General features: G+C 36.4%; 1 protein-coding gene across 5 annotated transcripts in view; it reads right to left on the bottom strand.

The window, feature by feature from the left end:
* ITSN1 (intersectin 1) overlaps positions 1-21,021 on the bottom strand; it is a 212,381-nt gene that overhangs the window by 136,740 nt on the left and 54,620 nt on the right. For all 5 annotated transcript variants that reach the window (XR_012021338.1, XM_072806828.1, XM_072806829.1 and 2 more), the window contains exons 2-4: positions 7,191-7,250; positions 4,819-4,911; positions 3,555-3,618 (exon numbers count right to left, since the gene is read on the bottom strand). Coding sequence is in view for 4 of the 5 variants with exons in the window: in XM_072806828.1 (XP_072662929.1) it covers positions 3,555-3,618; positions 4,819-4,911; positions 7,191-7,218 (185 nt within the window). In the remaining variant the exon portion in view is untranslated. The remainder of the gene's footprint in view (positions 1-3,554; positions 3,619-4,818; positions 4,912-7,190; positions 7,251-21,021) is intronic.

The following is a 21,021-nucleotide window of genomic DNA, read 5'->3' as shown; positions in this document are numbered from 1 at the left end:
TCTCTGGTTTCTGCCTTTTCTCCCAGAGTCTGCTTCTGGGTAGGCCTGCCTTCTCATTTCTCTCCTTAGAAGACTCAAATCTCCATTTTTGTGGCCTCTACTGGCTCTGATGCGATAGCCTTCTTCTTTCAGCCTCTTTTTATTTCCTGGACCATCAAGGTTCCTGTCTGCCCCCCTCTGCTTTCTTCTCTTCCCTCTGCACACGTAGGCCAACACTGGAACAACTTTAAGTATCCAAAGTTGCCAAAATGATACAGGATGTTTGCCAGTTTCCTTCTAGTTCCTTATTAGTAAGACAATTTCTAGGAAGCTGTTCCACCTTTGGCCACTGATACAATTTGGCATTACACACACTGACATGAGTCCATCCTCTGAGAATTCAGGTTTTCCTGTATTATTAGTTGGAAATTAGATTGGATAGATAAGGAGCTCCAAAGTATGAGTAGGTTATAGTTTAAAGTTCACAAACTAGAGGAGCTTGGGTGGCTTAGTTGGCTAAGCATCTGACTCTTGATCTTTGCTCACGTCTTGATCTCAGAGTTGTGTGTTCACGCCCCGTGTTGGACTCCACGCTGGGGATGGAGCCTACTTTAAAAAAGATAAAAAAAAATAAAAATAAAAATAAAAAATAAAAAATAAAAAAGATAAATGAATATAAGTTCACTTATAGTGAACTGGAATACAATTTCTACCTGGCACAAAAATTGTACAGGTTTGTAACACATATTTCCCAGGAGTCCCTATCACTCATAGATATGAACTGATATCCACAGAATAGAAAGAAAGGCCCAGAGAGATAGAGAATATTATAGTTCCTCTCAATCCAAAATTTTCTTCTCCCCCATATGACTGACAAAGGGACTGCCCAAACTTTCTGACTCAAACCCATTCCTCTTTCTACCAAAAGGGGAATTGGCGTTCCCTGGGACCCCAGCAGAAAAACTATTAGGAAAACACAAGATTAACATGAGAGACAGGGAGTGAAAACTATTCCATTTGATCAACTGTTACTATTTATACATTTAAAAATCTAACTTTGAAGAGGTCAAGTATTTATTACTCAGGGTTACTAAGTGAGTAAGTATCAGAGGTAGAGCTGAAAGACAGATCTAACTCATACTTTGCACTACATTATTCCATCATCTTAGCAGGACATCTGCGGTTCATGAAATCAATGATTCCTCAAAGATTATTTCTTTTGAGAAAAGATACCTAGAGGCTTGCTTCCCTCCTCCCAATAACAATTCATGATAAAAGGAAAATACACCATCACAAATTCATTAAGAAAATATCAGCAAAAATTAGACAACAGTTTTGACTCAAGCAAGACTGCCAATTCATCACCTTTACTGTTAATAAAAACTTTCACCATAAAAATAGTAAGTTGGAAAAATGACCTTAATATGCTTAGCCAAAAACATTTTGGAAAGCTAACAACTGTCTTAATTGGGGGAAAAAAGTGAAATTTACTGGATAATACTTTATTTTTCTCCATAACACTTATTATCATGTGACAATTTTTATACTGCTATTAATTATATCCTTTCACCAGATTGCAATTTCTATGAAAGCAAAGATTCTATTTTGTTCACTGCTTTGTCCCAAGCACCTACAATAGTAACTGACCCATAGAAGACATTCAATAAATATTTTTCCATTGTTGAATGAAAAAATGGGAGATTTTCTCACAGCAGATATGCATCGTAAAACTGCTTCTTCAGGCAGCCCGGTTGGCTCAGCCGTTTAGCGCCGCCTTCAGCCTGGGGTGTGATCTTGGAGACCTGGGATCAAGTCCTGCGTTGGGCTCCCTGCATGGAGCCTGCTTCTCCCTCTCCCTCTTGTGTCTGTGCCTCTCTCCCTGTGTCTCTCATGAATAAATAAATAAAATCTTAAAACAAAAACAAAAACTGCTTCTTGAATGAACATTCATAAATTAGAAATATAGAAGCAGAATTCAATGGAAGAAGCTATGTCCAGTAAACAAAGGCCCTAGTGAGTGACCTTGATCGCCGGTGTGAAGTACAATCATACCAGAACACAAAGCAAAAGAAAGCTTCTTACAGTTAACACACATGTCCCATGTCTCTCGAATTTAAACTCGGGCATTTAAGTGCCAGGTCAGTGCCCCCCGTGCTCACATGAGCATGAGTTCTTGCTCTCCTCCCCTCTGCCTCCCCACCCCTTGCAAACCTTTCATTTTATTTTAAAAATAATTCCAAAACCTTGGTTATGTGACTTTCCCAGCTGAAAGTAGATCAGAAGTAAGAGCTAGAAGGGCATCACAGGAGGAGGCTCACCAATTGAAGAGACGGCCTGGCGGCCAATATGCTGACAACCAGGAAAAAACATAAAGCAGACACCAAAAAAAGCACAGGAATCTGGTATCATTTAGTTTCAATTCAAATTTACCCGTATACAAATAGATGTATTTCCCATGAGAGCGTTGCTATTCAGAACACAGTAAATGATTTTCATACTGATGACACTGGTCATCAAGCTTAGGCTACATTCTTTAGACTCTGCTTGAAGGCAAGAAGGGACAATGTTGATCTTTATCAATTTCCATTAAATTGTAAGAAAGGTCGATCATTTTGGGGGACAAGCAATTAGCTGGACAATTTAGTTATGGGGCCTACCCAGTCCCTCATGATGACACAGGTACCGTTTCGAGTTTCGTTTTGAGGGTCTATTACACATCCCACACTAAGTCCTTTATATACAGTTTCTCTGCTAATCTTCTCAACAACCCTGCCAGGAAAATATATCTGCCCATTTTCTAGATTAGAAAACAGAGGTCAGAGAGCATGAATACATGTTCAAATCATAAAGACCGAATGTAGTACAGCTGGAATTCAAACAAGGGTCTATGACTACAAACCCTGTGCTCTTTGTACTACGCAGAAAGATGCCCCCACAACACTAACAAGCCCTGGAAATGAAGTATTAATTGCAAGAACTGCATGGTGCAGGAAAATGTGATTTCCTGGCAACAGACCTCAGCATGGCATAACCAAAATCATGAACCTAAAATCCAAAATTACATTTGCCACTCTTTTCTATGGTCCCTTTCTCTCCTATGAGCTCAAAAGACTGAATGCTTTTTTGTGATAGTTAATCAAGGAATTCAATGGTGTTTATTATGCCTTTACCTTGTACAACACTGTAATAAATACGAGTTATTTCACTCGCGGCCCTCCAATATTTCTTTACTTTTTAGTCAAATAACATACACGACCACTACATTATAAAGCAAGAAATGTGGGACATTCAGGTGAGTATGGGTGATGTAGATGAAGCTAAAACAAACTGATGAGAAAATATCAAACTGTTGATTTCTCCACTGGAAATTCAATTTTTTGATCCTGTAAATGTCACCACTTTTTCTTTTTTTCTCCTAACATTCCACATTAGAAAGATAATTTTTCAGAAGTATTCTCTGGTAAGAAGTAGTAGAATATTTCAGACTAGAGATTTATGTTTGCCTTCAAGATCTTAAGAAATGATACTACTGGAATATTTTATGTTACCTTCTGCTATGTGAAGTTCCAACTTACCATATCTGTGCTAAAACAGGTTGAGGTAACCCAGATTGAAAAAAAAAGTTTCTAGCTTGATCACCTGTAAATTAATTAGAAAAAGTTTCAGAAAAAAAACGAGCAGCTGACAGAGATTTTCTTATAGCACAATTATAAAAATAAGAAAGAGGTTAGTAATTCTGCAAATACTGAATTAAATATATGTTAAAAGCCAAATAGTTAAGTTTATAAGCAACAGCAAAATGAATCCATCAGATTCACTCATGAATTCACTGACTTTAGAACTTAACACTTTAAAAAAACCATCTCAAAAAAGGGACTATCATGTGATTGTCCACTTTAGTTCACCTGCTAATAATTAAGATGGGAATAAGTTGACAAATGACAAAGCACATCTACAGGGATCCTCAAGCAACTGATGACTCACACTTCTACTTTTTTAGGTTCTCTGCTATTCCTAATATCTACACTTCAAACTGTCAGTGTTTCTGCTACATTAATGGGGGAAAAGTAATGATTACACGAGTCACATCAACAATTAAGAATGAATTATTTAAAGAGAACTGTGATATACACACACAAAAACAAGTCACCAGGAAATCTAGATCCCATTTTTTCTAAAGCTATCTCCTGAAAAGTAACCAAACAAGGCAGGGCGCCTGGGTAGCTCAGTAGGTTAAATGACAGATTGACTCTTGGTTTCAACTGGGGTCATGATCTCAGGGTCCTGGGATCTGCCCCATTTCTGGCTCCTTGCTCAGCACAGTCTGCTTTTCCTCCCCTCCCTCAACTCATGCGCATGCTCTCTTTCACTCTCTCTCTCTAAAATGAATAAATAAATCTTAAAAAAAAAAACACACACAAAAGAAAAGGCAAAGTACAAAAGGAACTTCAGGATATAACATGAGAATTCTGTTTGTTTTTTTTTAATATTCAGAATCTGTTCATTTATTTACATTTCCCAAACCAGTTCAAGATCAGAATTAAACAAACATTTTAGCTCAAGGACCACAGTTCATTGGTTTACTACTTAAAGAATATGATCCACTGACCTTTACCAATTCCCATCAGTGATATACCTAAAACAAGTGGCTTGATATCCGTTATAGAATGTAAACAGGTTTGAATGCAATATAGGAAAAGCAACTGAAAGAAAATAGGCCCAACACTAAGGCAGATGTCCCCTTGGTCATATGTGTCCACCTCAGGTTTGTGTAATAGATTTCCCACAGATATATGCACTACTGATAAGTAAAAACATAAAAATACTGATTCCGATTACCAGTAATAAATCCAGATATTGGCTTTAAACTATGGAACTGTTGATCATGCTTTGCTCTTTCTTCTACAGTTATGGCCCAGATATCCAGGCTGCCTACAACCCAAAGAAAAAACAAAGAAATTATTCAATGAGAAAAGAGTAACAAAGTGCTCACATGCATTATTTCCCTAGTACTTTCAGATTTTTTTCAGTATGTTATCAATTATTTGATTAACATCAATTTGTCCTCAGAAATTATGCATATAAATTAGAAAATTAAGAGTAGGGATGCCTGAGTGGCTCAGTGGTTGAGCATTTGCCTTGGGCTCAGGGCATGATCCCGGGGTCCTGGCGGGGAGCTTGCCTCTACCTCTGCCTCTCTACCTCTGTCTCCCATGAATAAATAAATAAAATCGTTAAAAATAAAAAAAAATTAAAACAGGCAAAAATAAAAATGATACTGGCACATATTCTTTATTTTTAAAAAAACCTGTCCTATAATCTTATAGTTAGGAAGACTGTATAAAAACATAAGTTAATAGGCACTTATTTACATAAACTCAAGAAACAAGTGAATTTAAAACTACAATCTCAGGTTTATTAAATGTTACAGGAGAAAGTTATAAGAGAAGCAGTGCTTCACAATTCATATCCTATGTGATTCCATGAAATCTTTTTGGAATGACATATTGAAATACTACTGGACTGTGGTGATAATTACACAACTCTGTAAAGTTACTAAAAGCCACTGACTTTTACAGTTAAAACTGGTGAATTTTATGATACGTAAAGTATACCTCAATAAAGATGCATTTAAAAGTGAGTATCCTGGAAAAAAAATAAAGGCAAACCAAAGAGAATGATATTTGGGTTTTCCTTCACTTTCAGCTCAAAGACTGACCAGATTGTCCCCCCCCACACACTTCACTTTAGTCCTAGGTCTCCTCAATGTCATCAAAATAATTTTAGACTACACAGATGGAAGACCGTCAAAAGTTCAGATACTTTCCAAAAAGTTGGGAATAGGCCATATGTATGTTTCATACAAAATATGAATGTGACCAGCACAAAAGCAAGATGTCTGAACATCACATGTCCCCTCTATGTTGTCTGGTAGGACAGCAACAGGAAGGGTGGGATTTATTCAGTCACTGAAAACATTTACTGGCTGCCTCATATAGGCCAGGCACTGTGTCAGATATCAGAGACATCATAGTGCCTGAAACAGCTATGATCCCTTCACTCAGAGGCCTCATAATCCTGCAACTTGTACTGCCCTGTCAAATTTAAACCTAGAATTATAAACAAAAGCAAAAGCAAAAACACAACAGAACACAAACCTGCCCAGGAATTAACAAGAGGGATAAAAATAAAACAATAATGCTAATGGTTTTGAAAAGTTTACAGAGTTCTGTACTGGAATTTCATGGGGGCTTTAACAGATGTGATCAGAAGGGTGGTGATTTGTGCCTCACTCTCCTCATGACTGGATTAGACAGTTGCCAAAAGACAGTCATAATAATGGCACCTTCCCTTAAAAAAAAAAAAAATTGGCCAGTAAGCAAAACTAATATTTAACACTTTTATCATAATATTAGGAAAAATTACCTGAAAAAAAATTTTATGCAGATTGATACGTTTCAGGCAGATAAAGTAAAACAAACAAAAATGTCCTGCTTCCAATTCAGGCTTTGGGAAAAAATACAGAATAAACGACCCGGTCGCTTCCACAAGTACAATGCAAAGAGAAAACAGTGAAAGGCGCAGGAAACATGTGAACTGTGAGCAATGTTTGGATCCTGATTTGAACTGACACACCATAACAAAAAAGGTCTGAAGACCTTCAGGGAAACTATAACACTGATGTGATAGTTAAGAATATTATGGAATTACTGTGAATTTTATAGGTGTGATTAATGGTATCGTAGTTATGTCTTTAAGAGAGTTCATGTCTCTCAGAAACACACACTAAAATATGTGTAGATGAAATGATATGATGCCTGGGAAATGTTTCCAAGGAATCCAGATGAAACAATATTAAAAATATGGTCTCGGGCGGGTGCCTGGGTGGCTCAGTTGGTTAAAGGTCTGCTTTCGGCTTAAATCATGATACCAGAGTCCTAGGGTTGAGCCCTCATGTTGCCTAGGGCTCCCTGCTCAGCAGGGAGTCTGCTTCTGCCCTCTGTTTCTCCCTCTGCCCCTCCCCATGCTTGCTCTCTCTCTCAAATAAAATCTTAAAAAAAAAAAAAAAAATGTTCTCAGGGATCCTGGCTGGCTCAGTCGGTAGAGCATGCAACTCTTGATCTCAGGGTCATTGGGATGGAGCCTATTAAAACAAAAAGAAGAAAGTAAGTCTTGAATACATTAAAAAAAGAAAATCTTTAAAAACTTACCTCCAAAAGGTGTTGGAAACTGAGCCATGGTTCTGTCACTTTTACCTTGCTAATCGACGCCTGTAATTGAAACGCAACATTTAAGTTTCTGAAAATTTCATTCCTATATACTTATAAACACACTAAAACATTGTTTTCAATGATAAGAAACAGAGTAGTGCCAGCGCTGGGGAACAGCACCACAAATGGAAGTTACAAGGAAAAGGTTCATTCATTAATTTCTGAAGCTCCTTAGCGCCAGGTACACTGACAGGTACTGGGGAATGTTGATGCAAGACTCTGGAAACAAGAAGCTTTCATTGGATACTACTGGCTCAGGGCAGCCTGTTGTATCACTAATATTGTATTTGTTACTCTTTAAATATATGTTTTTCTTAGCCATCTACATATATACCAGCGCATCTACTTGGTGGTTGTAACACCGGCTTCTTTTAATGAGCACTTAGTACATGCTGCACACTGTTGTAGGTGCTTAATAGCTCTTCCTCCTTCATCATCACAGCCCTTATGATACAGGTGAGACAGACCAGTATTTCCACCCCTTATTCCAGAGGAGGAAAATGAGAATCAGATAGATGAAGTCATTTGAGCAATACCACACATTTGGTGACGGAGCACGATCTGAGCAGGGCCAGCAATCGCCACAGCCTGTGTTCCACTCCCGAAAAACACTGGTAATTTTGCAAAAGGTGGTAAATAATGTATAATGTACTAATGTCTGTCCAAAATACCCAACGCAACCCCAACACTCCAAAATCCCCATCAGGCATTATTTGTTCATGAACAGCCAATGTGAAACCAACCCTGTCTTCTTCCTCAACAAAAATACTCCAAAAGTAATGAATATTTTCATGATGCAAATAGTAGATGCAAATAGTTAAAAAAACGACTATTAAATATTTATAAACATTTAGATTTTTAAAATGACAGTCCCTTGCCCTAATACTCTTCAATTTCATATTCCAATCCGTCCATGGATTTCTTTTTTTTAATACTGCCAAAATCCCAGGGTCCTAGGATTGAGCCCTCAGGTTGCCTAGGGCTCTTTTATACTGCCAAAAGCTTTCTTGTCCTTAACTCTATTTCTAGTACTCTATTTTTTTTCATAATGGGCACAACATCTTTTACCCTTTTGATGTGTTTTTGTTTTTGTGAGGAGGGTATTTTGTTCTTTAATTTTCTTTTTTTTAAAGATTTTATTTATTTATTCATGAGAAACAGAGAAGGGCAGAGACATAAGCAGAGAGAGAAGCAGGCTCCCTGCAGGGAGCCCGATGTGGCACTGGATCCCAGGACCCCAGAATCACGACCTGAGCCAAAGGCAGATGGCTCAACCACTGAGCCACCCAGTTGCCCCTGTTCTTTCATTTTCTTGCTTCTTATTCATTTAATTCCTGTTTTGTTTGTTGGTTGATTGCTTTGTGTCTCTCACTTTTGAGGCTTTCCTCATATATCTGGTGATCGACCCCTGGGTGCTCCTTCATACTTAAAAGTAAGGCATTAAAAAATGGGTGTGGGTGCCAGGTCTATTGACTGATGTGCTTCTATACACAATGGTCAAATGTGCCCAGTCACCTTTCACTGGGAGACCTCCAAATGTCAATATGCAGAGGTCTCTTTGTTGAAGTTGCTCAGTTTTGCCAGACAGAAGTGTATGGGAAGGTGCTGGCTTTGGAGGAGCAGAAAAGAAAGGAGAAAATGAAGGGGCCTACACTTCCATGTGTACACGAGCACATACTCCCTTTATTTTCAACCCCAAGCTCACTCTTCTGTCAGGAGCATCTCTGGTTCTAATGCTCTCATCCCATCTCCCCAGGAAAAATGGGACTGAAGAAGTCACCTATCTCCTGGGAATGCAGGAGAAGACATCCCAAAAGATCTCGATACAAATTTTTAAAGAATTTCCATTTCACCTCCAAAACTGACCTCTGCCTGCAGCAGCCACCAAACACTCTGAAGCCTATCAAGACATTACTGGAAACAGCTGACTTGTACCCCATCTCATCTATATTGTCTCTCTGCAGGCATTAGGTTGCACCTTTCTCTAAACTCACTTACCACTCCATTCACTCTTTGGTTCTAGAAAATTCTTAAAACCCTTTGTTCACTATCTTTTCCATTCTATCTTTCTCCCTGTGAGTTAATATCTGCTAGGTTTCCTTTGTGTTCACTGCAGACTTTATGGAAGAAAACACATGTGGTCAAGCTGCCATATTTAAGTGAGGGTCTCTGGATCCAGTTCTGAAGCAGGCTACTTCTCACTGCCAATTCTCTTTAGAAACTATGACTGCTATTCTCTTTTCACTATTTCTCATTCAATACATTGTGTAGGGAAGCTTGACAATTTTCCAAAAAAATACATTTTTAAAGATTTTATTTATTTATATGAGAGAGAAAGACAAAGGATGGAAGGAGGAACAGAGGAAGAGGGACAAGCAGACTCCCAACTGAGTGTGGAGCCTGACAAGGGGCTTGATCCCAGGACCCTGAGATCATGACCTGAGCTAAAATCAAAAGTCACTCAACCAAATGAGGCACCCTGATAATTTTCCAGAAAATTTTAATGTGTTTCATCTTACTTAATCTTCATAATGCTCTTAAAACTGACAGATCATACCTCTTTTTTGTTGAGCTTTACAAAAGCAGTAAGCTCTTATTCCTAAAAGCAGAGTAATGCAAATATTTCATATACATAATATGAGAAAACATTCTGTCCTGATCTATTTCCATTCTTTACTATTTATTGCAAAATAAAGTTATTGATTTAACTATCTTATTGGTACCCAGCCAATTTACACATTTTCTTATCCGTGCTAAGTCTCTCAGATGAGTCTCTCGGGTTTTCTAGATCTATATCCTCTGGGAATAAAGAATTTAAGCTTATGTTATTTGCCTAAACCAATAAAGCTAAGCTATACAATAGCTGGGACAGCAGGAATTTTTATATTGCCCCTGACTTTCATGGTGATAGTTTTGGTATTTCACAACTAATGAAATAGGTTTTGAATAGTTATGTTTGCTGTTGTATTCTGGTAAATAGCTTTTACCATGTTTAGGCAGTTTCCTAGTATTATTTGACTTAAAGTTTTCATTAGAAATGACTGCTAAATTTGTTCAGAGTGTTTAATAAGATGACCATGTATTTCTTTCTAAAGTAGCATACTAAATTATAGTAATATATTTCTAGTACAAACTATCCTAGAATTTATGTAAAAACCCAACTTAGATATGCATGTCACTCTTTTACTACATAACAGGATCCAATTTGCTCGTATTTTTCCTTTAGAATTTTTGCTTAAGTGTTTTTTAAAATATATATTTATTTATTTATTTATTTATTTATTCATGAGAGACACAGAGAGAGAGAGAGAGAGAGAGAGAGAGAGGCAGAGACAGGCAGAGGGAGAAGCAGGATCCATGAAGGGAGCCCGATGTGGGACTCGATCCCAGGACTCCAGGATCACGCCCCGGGCCAAAGGCAGAGCCATCCAGGCATCCTTTAAGTGTTATGTCTTAATTCTATGCAACAGAGAATCTAGAGAAAATGGATGTATTTCTACTTCACTGTAAATTTCCAAAATGATCTTTTAAAAAGGCATAATACCAAGAAATAACTGGAAATGTAAAGATGTAACAGTAAAAAGATCCCAAGAAAAAATAATCTTAGGGGTGTGTTTGAGCTAGCCTTCAAGGAACAAATAGTCCTTTTACTAAAACCATTCCTGGAGAAAGATCAAATAAATAGTCCTCAATTCAGGTTATGAAATTAGCATCATCGATACTAATCCATAATAATAAAAGTATAGACTACTGTCACTGTTCTGTAGATAAAATAATTATATGCCTCACTTTAAATATTTCACAGCTATTGTGAAAGAATCACAGACAAAGTATAACAAGCCCTAGGTTCCAAAGGATATTATAATCATCATCAGCTCCTTGTGAGGCATTTAAGAGCATTTGCTGTTTACCATTCTTCCTAGATTTCAGGAAATAATTCCCCATCCTCTGTGAACCTTTTCTGCAAAAACATTCACCTATTACGAACATTAGATAAACCCTGTCTTCAGGCCCTTTTACTCCCTCCCTCTCTGCTTCCCATTCATCTTATATCCATTAGTGACAACGGAATGCACTGCAACCCCAGCTTGTGCCTGACACCTGTCAACTAATGCCCTTCTGTCTCTTTCCCCCTCATTTAAAAGCCCTGTTCCTTAATTGTCACTGGTCTCAGTTGGATACTGGTAAGAATGGACCTAATAAAAACTAAATCACCTTGAAGTATGAAGAAGATATATCTCCTAGACTTATTTACTAACACAAAAGTCCAAATGCTGCCTTAAGGATAAAGTTGGAATAGTCCCACATACATTTCATTTAACCACAGGTACTTCAAATGCCATTCACAGCTAGGTTCCCCTCAGACCCAAGACAAAGATAGTAACACAGAGATGAAGCAAACGAATCGAATCTTACAATCCCACCTTCTTTTCAGTTCTATGCTATACAGACGAAACATGGTGATAACATCTTGGTTCAAGGTATTTTGTTACTATTTTTATATATATTGGTTGCATGTATTACTGTAATTTGAAAAAATAAAATAATTTATGAAAACAAATACCACATATCTAAGACTTCTAAGTGTCAAAAATCAGAGTTCTAGTTTGGCTATGGTAATATATATATATATATATATATATATATATATATATATATATACACACACACACACACACACACACACACACACACGCCCACTACAATTCCTGTCCCACTTAAAACTAAAAACTGGGCAAAAAGTTTAAAAAGCAACTCCCTGAAGACAGTAAGAAGTAAAGAAAAGTAGATTTTAGAAGAGAGGCAAAAGCTCCCCTCACTTTGTTCACTTTTCTCTAGTAGCTATGCCCCAAGGGTGGGCCCAGACATGAAGTTACACAGTGAAGCTGAGGTGCAAACAGTAAAGCTCTGATAGAAACCCAGTCCTTCTGGCCAAAGGAACTAAAAAAAAAAAGGGCCTCTGTGGGCAGGGAGTGTGAGGATCACGTAATTCTATAAATGAACTCCCATGAGACTCAGGCTCACACCTGAGCTGCAGGACAAAACAAAAGCAGCACAGCAAAAGTCTCGAAAACGGATCTGACAATGGAACCTCTGTGTGCCAACAGCAGACAGAACTTGTAGTTTGAAACTAATCAGGATGAAGACCTGCTCAAACAAACACTGGCACTGTGCAGGGGATTACCACAGCGCACAGAACCTAACAGGAAATCCACAATATCCAGGATGTAATCCAAAATTACTCGACATACAAAGAACCAGGAGAATCTCACAAATTCTCAAAGAAAGTTTGTAATCTCAACAGATCCCAAATCTTAGATTATACAAATACTGAAATAATCACAAAGGCTTTTTAGAGCAGCTATTATCCCTAAGTTCCATGAGGTAAAGGTAAACACAAATAAAATGAATGAAAACACACATGGTCTCCGCAGAGAAGAGAAAGCTAGTTTAAAAAGAGCAGCCCCGGGTGGCTCAGCCGTTTAGCGCCGCCTTCGGCCTAGGGTATGATCCTGCAGACCCGGGATTGAGTCCCACGTCAGGTTCCCTGCATGGAGCCTGCTTTCTCCCTCTGCCTGTATCTGTGCCTCTCTCTGTATGTTTCTCTTGAATAAATAAAATCTTAAAAAAAAAAAAATCAAATGGAAATTTTCGAGAGAAACTTAGACCTTCAAGAATGAAGAGCAACAGAAATGGTAAATATCTAGGTAAATATAAAATTATATTTTTCTTATAAAGCTCCATAAGATATGTAGACTGTTGAAAGAAAATATTGTAACACTGTCTAGCAGGGCTTTCAATGTATATTAATGTAATACCTAGGATAACTTTAATAGAAAGGTCTATGGAGTAAGAGTAAGGGCCTTATATGGTTGCAAGCCTTCAGCATTTTATTTGAAGTAACATAATATTACCTCTAAACGAAATCTAAGAAAACTAGATAGATATATATTTAATCCCTATAGTACTTCGAAAAATAAAAATAAAAACACAGAAATATATCCAAAAAGTCAATAGATAAATGAAATTGAATATTAAAAATTACTCAAATAATTTTTAAAAGGCAAAGAGTAGAAGAATAAAAAACAGAGAGGATAAACAAAACAACCAGTAAAATGGCAGATCTAATTATAACATACCAATAATTACATTAAATGTTAATGGTCTCAATACTGAAGAAGATAACAGCTGAGGGGAAAAAAGCAATGTAAACTAGAAGTAGAAAGAAGGAAATAATAAAGATAAGAGCAGATTTTAAAAAATTGTTTTTAAAAGACAATAGAAAAAATTAATGAAACCAAAATCTGGTTCCTTGAAGAAAAAAAAAAAGACAAACCCTTACTGAGACTAATTAAAATAGAGAGAGAAGACAAATCAGATCAAAATTACCATCAATCCTACATTAAACATTAAACATTCAAAGGGTAAGAAACACTAAAAATAACCTTATGACAACAAATTTGACAATATGAATGAACAAATTCTTGGAAAATAAAACTTACTAAAATTGATTCAAGGAGAAAAAGAATAATATCCAAATATTCCTATGTTTATTAAAGAACTGGTTTTATTAATAGAACCCAACAAAGAAAACTGCATTCTCAGATGGTTTCACCAGTGAATTCTATCAGTCAAGGAAAAAAACAATACAAAAACTATGCAAACTTTTTCAAACAACAGGAGAATCAGTGCCCAACTTGAGTTTTGAAGCCATCATAATTCTAATAACCTGACAGATATTACCACAAAAAAATTATAAGACCCTAAGTAGTACAGATGCCAAAATCCTTCACAGAAGATATTAAAAACTTAAACTTAATACATAAAAAGGATAATAAAATGACCAAGTAGGGTTTATCCCAGAAATGCAAGATTTGCTTACATTGCCGATAATCAGTTAATATAATTTACCATATCAAAAGGATAAAGCGAAAAACCTCAATATGATTATTTCAATAAATGTGGGGAGAAAAGCTTTTGACAAAAACTCAAACCCAATAATGATAAAAATTCTCAGAAAACTAGGATTAGCAGGAACCTTCCTCAGACACAGAACATCTACGAAAACTGACAGCTAACATCATAACTAATGGTTTAAGACTGAATTTCTCCCAATGAGATAAGAAGTAAGGGATATCTGCTTTTACCACTCCTATTCAACATTGTTCTGGAGGTTCTAAGCCTCTGAAATAAGGTATGAAAAACAAAAATAACAGCCAAAAAGATTGCAAAAGAACAAAATAAAACTCTCTGTACTTACAGAAAATCCCAAGGAATCTACTAAATACTATAATAAGTAAATTTACCAAATTCTGATTTTGTGTGATATAACAAAATTGCAAGATAGAAAGTTAATATACTGGAAACAAATGATTGGAAAGTGAAATTAGACAAACAATCCTATTTACAGTAGAGTGCCAAAAAAAATGCACACTTCTATGTATAAATTTAACAAAAGACATCTAGGGATGCCTGGCTGGCTCAGTCTATAAAGCTTGTGACTCTTGATCATGAGTTCAAGTCCCACGTTGGGCATAGAGCTTACTTAAAAAATAAAACAAACAAAGCAAAAGAAAACCAAGGCATCTACATTGAACACTACAAAATACTGAGGTGGGGGGAATAAAGACCAATATAAAGAGAGATGTACTAAGTTCATGGATTGGAAAATTCAATATTGTTAAAACTGTAATTTTTTCCAAATGGGTGTGTATATTCAAAGCAATTCTAATAAAAACTACAGCAGGCTTTTTAGTAGAAACTAAATAAGCTGATATTAAATTTACATTGAAATGAAAAAGACCTAGAATAACCAGAGCAGTTTTTAAAAAGAACAAAATTGGAATAATTTACTCTACCTGATTCCAAGATTTACTATGAAGCAACAGTAATCAAGACCTTTGGAACAGGTATAAAGGGAGACACGCCAGATCAATGGAACAGAAAACAAGAGTTCAGAAATAGACTTATACATGTTTGATGAATTCATTTTTAGTAAAGAAGCAAAGGCAAATCACTGGAGAGAAAAAAAAAAAAGTCTTTTCAACAAACAGAAATAGATTAATGGGATGCCCATGTGGAAAAAAAGAAAAAGAACACTGATCTTAACATCATATTATACATAAAAATTAACTCAAAAAGGGTCAAAATTTTAAAATTTAAATTTGAACTAATTTAAAACCATACAGTTTAACATTAAAATTCTAAAAGATGGGAGAACACCTTCATAACCTTAGGCTAGACAATAATTTTTTAGGACACAAATTGCATGATTTATTTACAAAAAGGGAAGGGTGGGCTTCATCAAAATGAAAGTAAACTCTTCAAAAGTACCCTTAAAGGGTAGCCTGGGTGGCTCTGTGGTTTAGCGCCGCCTTTGGCCCAGGGCATGATCCTGGAGACCCGGGCATGGAACCTGCTTCTCCCTCTGCCTGTGTCTCTGCCTCTCTCTCTCTGTCTCTCATGAATAAATATATAAAATTTAAAAACAAAACAAAACAAGTACCACTAAAAAGACAAAAAGGCCAGCCATAAAGAAGGAAAAAAAAATTGCAATACAATCATCAGAAAAAAGAACTATATTCAGAGTATATAAGGAACTCTTACAACTTAAAAATAAGAAGAGTATTTGCTTATAGTTCACCAGAGCTTGCTTAACCTGAATTGCATTTCTTCTGTTCCACGATAAGTACTTTTTTTTTACTTTATTATTATTTTTTTAACCGTATCAGCCAATAGCGAAGCACAGAACTTCACAGTGGTTGTTTCTTTCTTTTTTTTTTTTAAGACTTTATTTTTATTCATGATAGACAGGGGTGGGGGTGGGGGTGTTGCAGAAGCAGGCTCAATGGGGGGAGTCTGACACGGGAGTGAATCCCAGGACTCCAGGATCACGCCCTGGGCCAAAGGCAGGCGCTAAACCGCTGAGGCACCCAGGGATCGCTTTTTTACTTTATTTTTTTTTAATTTTTTTAATTTTTTAAATTTTTTTTAATAAATCTTTTTTTTAAAGTTTTTATTTATTATTTATGATAGTCACACAGAGAGAGGAGAGAGAGAGGCAGAGACACAGGCAGAGGGAGAAGCAGGCTCCATGCACCAGGAGCCCGACGTGGGATTTGATCCCGGGTCTCCAGGATCGCGCCCTGGGCCAAAGGCAGGCGCTAAACCACTACGCCACCCAGGGATCCCCCTTTTTTTACTTTAAAAAAAAATTTGAGTCAAACAACTCAGTGAGAAAATGGTCAAAAGGTATGATCAGACACTTCACAAAATAATTTATAGAAAAGGCCAAATTAACACATGGAAGGATGCTCAACATTACGGACCATTAGGGAAATTAAATTGCAACAATATGCCACCATATTTACACTAGGGTGCCAAACACGAAAAAGACCAACCACACCAGGTGCTAGCAAGGATCCATCCTCATGTACCGCTGACAGGAATATAAGATGGGTACAACCACATGGAAAAATATACTTTTCTTAAAAAGTTTTACAAGAGTGCCTGGATGGCTCAGTTGATTAAATGTTTGACTCTTCATTTCTGCTGGGATCTTGATCTCAGGGTCATGAGTTCAAGCACTGCGCATTAGAGAGCTCTCCATGTGTTGCCCAGCATGAAGCCTACTTAAGAAAGAAAAAAAAGGTTGTACAGTCCATTGGACCGAGCCACTTTAATTCTAGGTATTTAGCTAAAAGAAATGAACTTTTATGACCACACAAAGATTTCTATACAAGCATTCACAGGAGTATTAATTTTAGAAGCCAAAACTGGAAACCCAAATGTCAACTGATAAATGGATAGGTAGTGACCTATCTGTTAACACTACCTAGCAATAAAAAGGAACCAACTGGTGCTACAAGCTGTAATATGCATGAATGTCAAATTACTATGCTAAGCAAAAAAGCCATGGATGTACATATATACTATATAACTACATTTCTGTAAAAATTCTAGCGAATATAAACTATAGTGACAGAAAACTAGTCAGGACTCGGCAGGAGATGTAAGTAAAGGAAGGGACAGGTTACAAAGGTATAATGAGGCACAAAGAAACTTTGGGGAAAGGTGATGGTTTCATAGGTAATTATATATATCAAAACTGATCAAATAGCAAACTTTAAACATATGGAGTTTAGTATAGTTAAATTATATCTTGATAAAGTTGAAAAGAGTCACAAGCCGTACACACAAAAATCCCATGAATAAAAGTCAAGAGTTTTGCAACCCTAACAGTTCAATACAAATTAGAATATCTATGTTGGAATATCATGTGAGAGAGGTACTTATTCCCAATAACTCCTGAGAAGTATTTTATCATTAAAAACAACAAAAAGGCAACTTTAAGTTCAACTTAAAAACTTAATTGAAGGGGGATGCCTGGGTGGCTCAGCAGTTGAGTGTCTGCCTTTGGCTCAGGGAATGAGCCTGTTTCTTCCTCTGCCTAGTCTCTGTCTCTTTGGGTCTCTCATGAATAAATAAATAAAATCTTTTAAAAAACTTGAAGAGACAGAACAAATGACAAACAAGGGTTTTGGGCAAGAATATTTAATATAATTAAGTGATAGATATTTGGTTATTATTATGAATCCTTAATAACATTATTTAGTAAGGATGACAAAGAGATTTATTTTTAAAAAGTTTTTTATTTTTTACAGAGCTGGTGTGGGATGGGGATAGTCTACATTAATTGAAACCAAAATGCTTTACCAGAAAATAGAAAGTACTCATCTTAATCTTAACATGTCCAGTGTATTTTGTAATGAATGCTTTTGCTAAATACACAAAGGCCAGTGGGTTTTCCAAATACTTTCATGACCAAATAATAAATGCACGTAACAGCTATATTTTGATTTTCAATTTCACTGAAGTGGGGAAAAAACTCTAGAAAGTGTAGGATAAAAGCCAGGTATTCTTACAAATGTCATCAATTAAAAACTGGTCCATCTTTAAAAAAAAATTAAAAAGTAAAAAGATAATAAAACTGGTCAATCTCTGTAAACACAGATCAAATTCTGCATCTATCCTAATGTAGATTAAGTAAAAAAAAAAAAGAACATCAAAGTATTTTAAAGTATTTTAAAATTAGAATACGATGTAAGAGTAGACATGAATGAAGCCTCACAGAATTAGCATTTGGTTTGTGTGAGGAAAATATATATACCCCCAGATTCAAATCATAAAAGCTTTTCGGAAAAGAAATGTATTCACTGCCATAACTATAAAAATAAATTAAAATATATCGTTAAAACACAAATTTAGAATGATAGGAGAGATATAAACTTCAGTCCTTCCATCTCTAAAGTAATAACATTTGGGCTAGATATTTTAGTAAGGCCTTTTCATTCAAATTTCCAGAGTATAAATCCTTTCTAGATGCAGTCAAATTTTCAAATGTTAAGATAACTGAAAAAGAGTTAGTTTTTTGACTGTTGAGTCTGAGCATTAGCATATTTAACATTTTCATATTCTTCTCATTTATGATCAGATAATCATTTCTATTTAGATATTATTTGAAGATAAGCCTTTATACCTTTCAAAGATCTTCTCTCTTTAAGGTCTTACTCATTTACTCAGAAAAAGGTTTTATTCCCACAGACAACATAAAGCTATACTAATCTAATACATAAACAACAGGCTTGTGTCAGTAGTTTTTATCTCCTCATTGAAACATTTCAAGGTTATCCTAAAAGAGCTGATTTCTAAATCCTCATCTCATTCAAACGATATCATGAAGCTCTACTCCCAGAATCAAAGCTAATGGTCTACACATTATGCCAAGATTAAGGAGTCTGCTTACGTGAGGAATAATTAGCATGATCCTTGCTATTAAGATGTTTACAGGAGCACCTGAGTGGCTAAGTCAGTTAAGCGTCTGACTCTTGATTCTGCTCAGGTGGTGGGATAGATCCCCACATCAGGCTCTGGGCACAGCATGATGTTCGCTTTGGATTCTTTCTCCCTCCCTCTCCCCTCATACCCCTCCTTGCTCGCTCACTCTCTCTCTAAAATAAATAAATAAAATCTAGGGGTGCCTTGGTAGTTCAGTTGGTTAAGCATCTGCCTTTGGCTCAGGTCATGATCCTGGAGTCCCGAAATCAAGCCCCACATAAGGCTCCCTGCTCAGCTAGGAGTATGCTTCTACCTCTCCCTATGCCCAACCCCGCTTCTCTCACTCATTCACTCTCCCACTTTCAAATAAATAAATGAATAAAATCTTTAAAAATAAATAAAATATTTATAAATAAACAAAATCTTTTTTAAAAGTAGTTTACAATTGGGGTACCTGGGTGATCAATTGGTTGAACTATTGATTTCACCTCAGGTCATGATCTCAGAGACTTGGGATTAAGCCCAGGGTCAGGCTCTGTGCTCAGTGGGGGAGTCTGCTTGAGGACTCTCTTTCTCTCTCCCACTTCCCTCCCCCATCACACACATGTCCACTCTAATAAACAAATAAATCTTTAAAAAAAAAAAAGGTCTACAATTAACTTATACAGCCCAATAGCAAAAACACAAACAACTCAATTAAAAAATTAAGCAGTCTAGATTCAATGCAACATTAAAATATCAACAGCATTTTTCACAAAACAAGTAATACTAAAATTTGTATGGAACCAGAGACCTTGAATAGCCAAAACAATCCTAGGAAAGAACAACAAAACTGGAGGTATCACAATCCCCAGTTTCTTTTTTTTCCCAAAGATTTCATTTATTTATTCATGAGAGACAGAGAGAGAGAGAGGCAGAGACACAGGCAGAGGGAGAAGCAGGCTCCATGCAGGGAGCCCAACATGGGACTCGACCCCGGGTCCCCAGGATCATGCCCTGGGCCAAAGGCGGCACGAAACCGCTTAGCCACCCGAGTTTCCCTCCCCAATTTCAAGATATACCACATACTACAAAGCTGTAGTAAACAAAAAAGTGTGGCACTGACAAAAAAACAGACACAAAGATCATTAGAACAGAGAGCTCAGAAATAACCTCATGCTTATATGGTTAATCTATGACAAAGGAGGAAAGAATGGACAAAAGACAAATTCTTTAATAAATGGTGCTGGGAAAACCGGACAGTGATATGCAAAATAATAAAACTGGACCACTTTCTCACTCCATACCCAAAAATATACTCAAAATGCTTTAGAGACCTACATGTGACATCTGAAACCACAGCACTCCTAGAAAAAAACATAGGCAGTAATCTCTTTGACGTCAGCCTTAGCAACATTTTTCTAGATATGTCTCCTCAGGCAAGGGAAAGAAAAGCAAAAATAAACTGTTGGGACCACACCAAAATAAAAAGCTTTTTGCATAGCAAAGGAAACCAACAAAACAAAAAGCCAATCTACTGAATAAGAGATGATTTTACAAATGACATACCCAATAAGGAGTTAATATCCAAAAAATATTCTTAAAAACTTATACATTTCAACACCAAAAAAAATCTGATTAAAAATGGGCAGAGGCCTGAATACACATTTTCCCAAAGACATAAAGATGGCCAACAGACATGAAAAGATGTTCAACATTACTAATCATCAGAGAAATGCAAATAAAAAAAAAAAGGAGATATAACTTTATACCGGTCAGAAAGACTGGAATCTAAAAGACAAATAACAAGTGCTGGTAAAGATGTGGATAAAAAGGAACCCTCCTGTACTGTTGGTAGGAATATAAATTGGTGCAGCCACTACAGAAAACAGTAAGGAGGTGCCACAAAAAATTTAAAAATAGAAATACCACATGATCCAGTAATTCCACTACA

The sequence above is a fragment of the Canis lupus genome, chromosome 30 (genome assembly GCF_048164855.1).
Source record: "Canis lupus baileyi chromosome 30, mCanLup2.hap1, whole genome shotgun sequence".
In the NCBI taxonomy this organism is placed as follows: domain Eukaryota; kingdom Metazoa; phylum Chordata; class Mammalia; order Carnivora; family Canidae; genus Canis; species Canis lupus.
The sequence above is the reverse complement of the archived record's forward strand: the minus strand, read 5'-3'. Positions and strand labels throughout refer to the sequence as shown.